The sequence below is a fragment of the Cynocephalus volans genome, chromosome 9 (assembly GCF_027409185.1).
Source record: "Cynocephalus volans isolate mCynVol1 chromosome 9, mCynVol1.pri, whole genome shotgun sequence".
NCBI lineage: Eukaryota > Metazoa > Chordata > Mammalia > Dermoptera > Cynocephalidae > Cynocephalus > Cynocephalus volans.
In genome coordinates this window covers 34,737,055-34,746,358 of record NC_084468.1, presented here as the reverse complement: position 1 = coordinate 34,746,358, position 9,304 = coordinate 34,737,055, and the positions used below count along the sequence as shown (strand labels likewise).

General features: G+C 37.2%; 1 protein-coding gene across 3 annotated transcripts in view; it reads right to left on the bottom strand.

Moving 5' to 3' along the window:
- Window positions 1–1,278: 1,278 nt before the first annotated feature.
- Window positions 1,279–9,304, bottom strand: part of FAM114A1 (family with sequence similarity 114 member A1) — a 62,241-nt gene continuing 54,215 nt past the window's right edge. For all 3 annotated transcript variants that reach the window (XM_063108345.1, XM_063108346.1, XM_063108347.1), the window contains 4 exons: window positions 9,074–9,213; window positions 6,506–6,578; window positions 3,344–3,397; window positions 1,279–1,612 (listed from right to left, as the gene is read on the bottom strand). In XM_063108345.1, coding sequence (XP_062964415.1) covers window positions 1,511–1,612; window positions 3,344–3,397; window positions 6,506–6,578; window positions 9,074–9,213 — 369 coding nt within the window. In that variant the 3' untranslated portion in view covers window positions 1,279–1,510. The remainder of the gene's footprint in view (window positions 1,613–3,343; window positions 3,398–6,505; window positions 6,579–9,073; window positions 9,214–9,304) is intronic.

Genomic DNA, 9,304 nt, shown 5'->3' with positions numbered 1-9,304 from the left:
ATTTAATAACAGAAACACTTCAGGAAATCAAAAAAGGAGGAAAAAAAGCATCTTTAGTTGATTCCTCAGTGACTTTCCCCCCCAGATTGTAAAAACCTTGCTCTTATGTTTTCCATTTGGCTGTTTCAGGAGATACACACATGAAATCCAGGACATAGACACATGAAATGCTAATAAGTAGGATGATATTAAAATATCCCTACTTTGCCAGTATGGGACAAAGGCAGTCTATCAGGGGAATAAACGCAAATGTGAATAAGGGATTTTCAGCTTTGCAAAACTTACAGACTTTATTTGCCTTGGAGAGAGCCCCTGGGCAAGGCTTCCTGAGACAGTGCCTGTTGGGATGTTGATGGGGCTTCGAAACAGGAGTGTTATGCAGAACCCCCACCTGTAGTAAATGTGTGGTGCTCGGGGGAGAAGTGCTCATGGAGAATGTGCCTCCTAGCTGCAGGGTCTTCTGTGCAGCCTCCCATGGATCAATATACCAGTTAGTCAAAACACATGGGTCCTTTTGAACCAGTGATAGTATTTGCCACCAGTGAGTGTGATCTGTGTAGTACATTTTTAAAATGTAGTCCTGGAATTCTATTGGGTTGAAATCCCCTTAACTTTCTATTTGAATACTTCCAAGCTTTCTAATTATGTCATCATGTGTTTATGATTGTTAAGAAGTCAATTTTAAACTAACCACTCTTCAACAACCCTTTTCATGAATATTTTCACCCCATATATAAAATTTAGGGTAAAAAAGATCAAAGAGTGTAGAAAAATATAATAAATTGAAGGGAAGAATAATTTTGAAACCCACAATTTACCTTGATCTTCAAGTTTTTTAAGGTTTAGGAAATTTATTAGTATTTTTTAAGCATTTTAAGAATTTTTATGAACCCTCTTTCAGCATATCTGTTTCTACTGGGGTGAGATCAAGTTCCTTTATTGTGAGCACTCAGTAGGTGCTCAATAAATGCTTATTGCAAGAATGAATAACTACAAAGAGATATTTAGGCTCCTTTTTTTTTTTTTCACTATAGGAGGTAAAGTCTTACGTAGTGTTATTTTTCCCCACGACATTTACGTAATAAAAAGTTCAGTATGAGAATTAATTTAAAGTAATACTATAAAAATGGTACATTTAAGGGTAGAAATTTAAAGAATTAAAAAAAAAAGCTAAGGTGTGCCCATGAAATTTCTAATAATAGCATGCTTGACCAGGAAAATGGATATGAATATTCATGAATGAATTTCAGATGAAAGGAAATTTTCAATGTAAGCCATGCAAGTTTAAATTAACATAAAGAAAACACAATTATTTGTAAAAACAACCATATACATTAAGAGAAATGATAACTCTCTTTAAATTTGCATTTTCAATACTGTCTGTGCAAAATTGCTTGTAGTGTCCTCAAATGGGGTCTGTGGCCAGATGCGTAGAAAACATCCCCTCAACTGGTATACAGTGAAGCAGCATGGCCTGCCATTTCCTTTAACTAGATGGAGTCTGGCAAGGTCACGGCTGTGCTTTCGAGCAACTGGCCTGGATATGTGAAACCTGCAGAATGGGCAGTAGTAGCTGGAATGCATCCTGCACATACGTCGTGCTATTGCAGCCCTGCAAGAGGGGAAAAATGTGGTTGAAGGGTTATTTTCAGAGTTCAATCTCAACAATTCTTCCAATTTGATAATGTTCCCTCTCCTCAAATTCCACAATATTGGATTGTATTTTTCTTGTAATATTGGTGCTTAAAACAAATGTAAACACATTCTTTTGGATGGAGTGTATCCTACTTGCAATTATACTAACAGAGAGAAGAATTCACTCCAAATGAGGCAAATTGTTTCCATGGGTTTTTAGGGTACATCAGCGTGTGTATATTCATGACCCAATATGTCTAGTCTTTTCTATCCTTTTCATAGATCAACCCTACTGCCCTGGAATAATACAAAAGTATGAAGGAGGACAGTTTGTCCTATCATGAAGCTAACTGGAGATATTACTGTGCAATTATTCATGGCAAATCCTTGAACACTGTCATCCTTCCATGCATGTGGGTACCTTCTGATTGTTTTGGATAGCTGATATTACTATTCATGTTCTGTGGTGCACTAACAAACAGTATTAGACAGAGAGGCCATTTAAAGGCGAGGGTAATGAAAACACATGAAAGCTTCCACTGGAGAAATGAGAAAATATTTGACTTCATATTCTTCATGGTTGACATGGTAAATTAATCTGCTAATGCCTTCTGGGTGTCCAGAGAAGAGATATTCTTGTACTATATTCTGCCTTTTACTGCTAGGGTTTCCTCTAGGCTGTGTCTCTCCCTCCAGGACCTGCCCCAACAGCTCCTGCCCTCTCTCGACTCTGTTCCACTGTGTGGCTAGGTTCTAAACAATAACCCTCAGAGCCACGACTTTGTTATTTTTGTACCTTGGTAATTTTCCTGAACAGCAAGGCACAATTCCCAAAAACATTAATATAAATATACAGGTAGCTCTCTTGAAGTTTTATAATTTCCAAATTTTGCAATTGACAGCTACTTCAGAAAGCAAAAAACTACTGTATGAGTACATGTGTTTTCCATGTTCAAACTTAGCTGGTTAACACCTGTGGCTTCAGCTGAGTGCCCTGTGGCTACAGATGTTCCCATTTCTTATAGTTTGTCCCCTATTGGAAGATTTTCCTCCATCAACCACAGGTAGAACACAGTGCCTATGACCCAAGAATGAGAAAGCTTCCTGGTTCTCTTCTCTCTCATATCACTGTTTCTGGCAAAGCCACGGCAGTGTTAGGGCAGCACCATATCTGTGCAATTGATGCTACAAAGTCCTGGTGAGTGGACAGGCCACAGAGTGAGCCATCACAGAGAATGGTGCCTTTGTCACTGAATGCGTATAGGCTAAACATTCTACTTGTCATTTTTGCCAGCCTGGAACTTAGACCCCCCCTAAACCAAAGGTTACTGTGAATGGAGGAAAGTGCCCATTTTGACCAAAATCACCACTGAGCAATAATACCTCATTGCAGCCAATAACAATAGTGTTAAATCTAGTGTCAAACTTGGCAGCAGAGATCAGCTTCTGCCGGAGGAATCAGTGACAGAAATAACGTGCCATCTTGGCGTTTCTTTTTATAATCAGGAAATCTTGAAAATTAGGTATTGTTGCTTCACCAGAGGGTTTACAGCTGGTTGAGCTACACAAATATACTCAAAAAAGGCTGTTGATGATAAGATTTAGAATTGCAGTAACACTTGCTGCCTGGGAGAAAGACACACACACAAAAATGTAGCTCTAACATTTGCTCTGATTTGGGAGCACTTTCTCTCTGGGGGCTGCTTACCTCTAATAATACGCTGTTGATCATGGGGGTAAGGACCTCGGCCTTCTTGTTGCTCTGTGGAATCAAAAGTATGAAATCGACAGATTAGGTGCTCATACTACAAGGCTTGCTACATAAAACGTAATGCACTGGCTTTGTTAAGGGATCTCTCAGAGAGCAAGGGGAGGAGAAGTGAAATGCTTACTACAGACCAGGCTTTGTATTTGGTGCTTCACCTACATGATCTCATTTAATATTGAAAGAGATTTTAGGAGGCAGGATGAGAACCACAATTTAAAAAAGAGCAAATGGGGATCAAAAAGGTTGAGCAACTTCTTTAAGGTCACACAGCCTTAAATTGAAACTCAGACCTTTTTAACTAAAGTTTGTAGCAGATCTGGCAATAGGGTGAGGTGAGTGAGGCCGAGTTGTGCAAGTGCAGAGATGGATTCTGTCTTTACTTAAAATTTGATACTTTGTTCATCATGTGTTTTTTTTTTACATTTTTATTTTTAAAAATATTGCATTAAAATATCTAATTACTGAGGGTTTTTTTTTTTTCCTTTTTGGGTCCCCTTAAGTTTTGCAGGTGAGTTAAGTCCCTCACTCACCTCCCCTAGTCCAAGCCCTGTTCTAGTCTTTTTTTCTTTCTTCTTTTAAATGCAAACATGGGTACTTCATTAAAGGGTACTTCATTATAGGGTGTGCAATATACTATGAAGCATATGTACTTCACAGGGCCTGGTTTTCCAAAGCCCTGCAGTTTCAAATGTTGACCTTGCAGAGGACTGGAAATTTTCCTCAGGCTATAAATGTCTGGTATAAGATAAAGATTTGTGGCACAGCAAGGTTACTGCCTCAAGGACAGACTAGTTACTGATTGTTATGTAAAGATACTGAGAAATTGCTATAAGAAGGAATGTTTGCTAAGATCAAGCTTTTGTTGCTAGCCTTACTGGAATGTCATCTGACTTGTTTCACTGAAAGTTATCAGCCTATATTGTTAAAATATAACCCCACCTATGTCTCTTCCTGTAACTTCCTGGTCTGGAAAAAAATGCAGGAAGAGAACCCCAATTTGGGGTTAATTTCCCAAGGAAGGGTTGCCTCTCGCTCGAGCATTCCCAAGGGAAGTTAACCACTTCAGGGTCTCTCACTGCTCAGAAGAGATGGGCTTTGAGTAATCCTTTGCATCTCTGTCACCCAGGGTAAGTGGGGTGACAAATCTGTGGGGGGCGAAGCAACACAAAGCAACAATAGGGTGTCTTCCAGAATAGCAGCAAAATTAAAACATTCTCAAATATAACTTGCAAACAGGTCTGCAGATCCAAGTTTGAAAAACATGAATACATGTAAAGCACAGAGGACAGGGACTGATATAAAGCAGGTGCTCAAAAAGTGAAAGTTAACGTTAGTATCATTATCCTTCTTTATGCTATTGGTGTATCCATCAACAGTCTTCTCTATCTAAAATGTTCGTAAATCATTAAAGGGATTGGACAGAGAGGGCAATCTTAATAGGTCGGTTTCCCTTACTGTGCCTGGAAGAGTTTATGATAAACCAAAGTTTACAAATTAAATATATCTTCCCAGAGCAACCCACTTTCATTGACATTACTCTACTCAGAGTGAAGTAATATCTTACCTGGGAAACCAAAACAGAGTCTTGGGAAAAAACTCTTTAAAACCCTGTCATTTTAGTAAGTAACCAAAAAATCCATTATGGTGTTTGCTTTCATGTTTATTTGATTATCAATAAACCTCTAAAATATAATCAAAACAAGGGCGATAAAATGATGTTGGTTTTCAAAATCAATGAGATGTGCAAGCAGTTTAGATAGAGTCTGGAGAGCAATATACAATCATTAACTTCAAGTTATGAACAATGGCTGTTTTAAAGAACAGAAACAATGATTTGATGTAAATGATTCATCACAGCACAAGATTAGGGGTATTGTTATGGTGAGATGGCATTTCAGTAAACTCTATTTTAGATTCTGCTTTTTCTTTCTCCAAAATGACATGCGTGTTCCTGATTTTGTGCATGCAAACATTTGTACACATATATGTTCAAGTACACACCTATCTGCTAAAGCCTTGCTTCATAAAATGTGGACTGTGGATTAGGAACATTGTAATCACCTGAGAGTTTATGAGAAATGCTTGGACACAGACATGCATGGAGGGAAGACAATGTGAGGACACACAGGGAGAAAAGAGCCATGTGAGGACAGAGAGAGGGACTGGAGTTTTGCAGACGCAAGACATCCTTGGGGCTGCCAGAAGCTGGAAGAAGGAAGGAAGCATCCACCCTTGGAGGCTTCAGAGGGAGCACAGCCCTGCTGACACTTTGATTTCAGACTTCCAATCTCCAGAACTGTGGGAGAATAAATTTCTGCTGTTTAAGTCACCCAGTGTGTGGCTCTTTGTTATGGCAGCCCTAGGAGACTCATACACTTGTAGCCAAAAAGCACCATAACTAAAACAGGAAGTAAAAACTTCTGTTTCTCATGGAAAGAAACATCAGAGTTTGCATCCAGGGCCTTAAAAGAAAAAGTAGAAAGGTTAAAAGAGAATATTTTACACTTGTCTTCTTATGTCCCTCTAAGGTGGGGTTGTATAAAGTGACTGATTTCTAAAGAAAATAACCAGAAACCATACCTCCACGTGAATTCTCAGCCTTTCAAAGTTATAGAAATACTTATGCCAATAGGTAACATTTTTGCCTTTTGGTTAAAGTCGAAGTGTGACAATAAAGCAAAGAAACTTCTCGTCTTGTGTGGCTTTTAAAATAGGTTCTGAAGGCAACAGTGAAGAAAATATTCAAAATTATTTTAATGGGGATTCTTAAATTATATATGCCAGAGATACTAAGTGATGGAAGGAAACTTCACGTGACACTTAAAAAAAAAAAAAAACAAATGAAGAAAACTAGGCCCATAGAGGTTTGAAAACTCACCCAATGTCTCGCATGTCTGAGATGGCAGACTCAGGCTTGAACCCAGAGGAGAACTCTAAGCTGCCTGTCATCAGGGAAAGTGCTCTCGGCCTGACTTTGGCATACATTAGGGCACAGCTTCTGTTTTATGAAGCTTTCAAAGAAGGTGCTGTATCCTCCACTTTTCCTCATACACCCACTTCCCTTAAAAAGCTGAAAAAAAAAAATCAATATTGTACTCTTACCCCAACAGTGGTTAGAGAATTCGTAAACTTCTTTGATAAGGAAGCCACTTCGTTGCACATTGCAGTAGTTAATCTGAAACAGACAAAAAGAGGTTTGGGAGGTTCTCAATAAAGCAAAACAATTTAACTGTCAGGACAATTAATGATACAGTATTACATTTAAAAGAACAGCACACAAGTTTGAAGATGCTGTATTGAAATGTTCAATCAAACAATTTTCCTAATCTCCTGTGATTCACAATCATAGTTTTAATCTAATCCTGATTTTCTCTCCATGCTTTAAAAAAAAAAATTAATTGACACATTGCAATTATACATACTTATGGGGTACAATCTGATTCTCCATGCTTAATTAAAGAATAACCAACTATCTCACTTGACCTCTTTTTAGAATCCAAACCACGTGCAGGAAAATACCAGGCTTGAGCGCCACATATACGGGGGTATAAACTCTTGCCAGGTGACCTTTTTCCAAATTTTGGTCATTTTATTTAATAATAATAAAAAACACTCACTGAACACTATGTTAAGTACTTTTGTACGCCTAATCATATTTAATCCTCATAGTAGCTTATGGATTATATAACTATTCCCATTTTATATAGATGAAGGAAATGGCATTTAAGAAGGTTAAGTAACCTGGTTAGGACATGCAGTAGTAAGTGAGAGAGGTGGGATTCAAACTTAGCTGCCTCTGGATAGTTTGATTATGTGTTTCAATGCCTCAAAATAAAGATCCTATAGAATATGTTCTTGAGACTTACATCAAAATTCCAAGTTTATTCTAGTCCATTCTAGTACTTTATGCCAAGAAAATAATGCAAGACAGACACAAATATTTAACCAAAGCAATGTCTAGACTAATGTTATGGATGATGACAAAAACTGAAAACAATCTAATTACCTTACAATGTGGGTATTGTCTAATTTTTTTTCCTAACAGTGTATATGACTTTTATGGACAAGGATTAAAATGCTATTGGAAAAACAATAATCCCAAGTTAAGAATATTATATGTTAAAAGATCTGGTGAAGTCACTAAAGTTTTGTTTTGATAAATAGGGGCCCTATCTAACCTATGCATTCAGATTTGAAGAGCTATATCCATCTATCCATCCATCCATCCAAAACTTGTCTGCAGAAAGGGTCAAGAGTAAGGCCAAGAGATAGCCGAAAGCCATTCTATCTACAGGCAAATCAGGGACTTGGTGGGGCTTAGGAAGTTTGGGGTGATCCGGGCTGAGAATCAGAAAGGAACTAAGAGTGAGGTCCTGCCATCCACACTCAAGGACTTCGGAACTTCAACCCTCGCATTCTCCTCTTTCAAATTAGTACTGCAAAAATCAAATAGTACCTAGGTATTGTCCTCAATGTCTTAAACTTTTCCTAATTTGTCCTTTCCCCTTCTTTCTTAATGTTGAGGTAAGTACATATTCTTTCTAGGAATATTAAGGGAAAGGGGGTTATGTGGTTCTTATAATATCTTTGATTTTTACATGTTTAGATATGAAAATCTAGACTAGATGGGAAATCTTTACGAGTGAGGAAAAATGTCACCAGTATAAAGACACTAATATTGACTTTTTGGAAGGTCCTTCAACTAAAAAGTTACTCCCTAACCTAGGATGTCAATTGCCATAATAAACAAAGAGTAATTAGCCGGCAAAGTGAATGAGAGTGCTGAGATATGTGTGTATGTGTGTGTCCCCCTACCAGTATATTTTCAGGGGGGCTCCTATTTTGCCTCCTGTGTGTCTTAATGATAATGAGAGGGAGTTTGGACCTGTGCTAATTTTCTATACACAATATACAATTATGTGCATAAAAGTTAATGACTTATTTTCCAGCTCCAATTATTTTCATAAACACTCTATATCAACTATTTTCATGTATATCTATCTAGTTATATAGCTATATATAGCTCATATATGCACATTTTTATCTCACTAGATAAACTGTTAATAGGTAATATTAATAGATAATAACTAGATAAACTAATAGCTACTATTTATTGAAGAACATAATACCATGACAACACATATACACATGTGAACTCCACAGTCAACTAACTGGCTTACACATTAGTAACCATCATCAGCAGAGTTCAGAACATGCAGAGGTAGTATAAGTCCCTACAAATAGTGGAGTGTGTTTGCACATTTTTGTGAAACTAGTTGAGAAGTTACATTAGAGTGCCCTTGCTCTATTCGTGTGGTATGTTGAAAGTGTAATTACCCTCAAAGGTCTGTACTTCTGAGAGTTTGATCTATTAAAATAAACACCATCATAGTTCTGAATGATTTAGTGTATCTTCCCTTAAATATATCTAAATAATTCCTAAAATGTCTAGTTAATCCTTCTTCTTCTTGCTAACATAATGTATTTCTTAAGGGAGTCCTTATTTTTTAAGATAACCATAGAACAATGGAATTAGTTGACTTGAAATCTGAATCTTTAGTGGCATAGGGTATATATGTGAGTGTGTGTATTCAAATTATACATATACATAAAATTACAAATATAAGAATGAAGAGTAATATTTATCAGAAACAAATTAGCATTATTTACTTTATCAGAACTTTTGCTTGATCCTGAGCTGGTTTTTCCTCTTCTTGTCCATGAAGAATTAATTCTGCTACTTTATGAAGCTGCTCGATACAGCGTGCTGTTACTTCTGCCAGACTTTCAATGGACAACAGGTATACCTCCTGAAATGAATGAATACCAATAAGAAAATTACTCAGTGAGCACATGCTTTTTTAAAACTCTGTGACATTAAAAAATGTTATAACTCAAAAA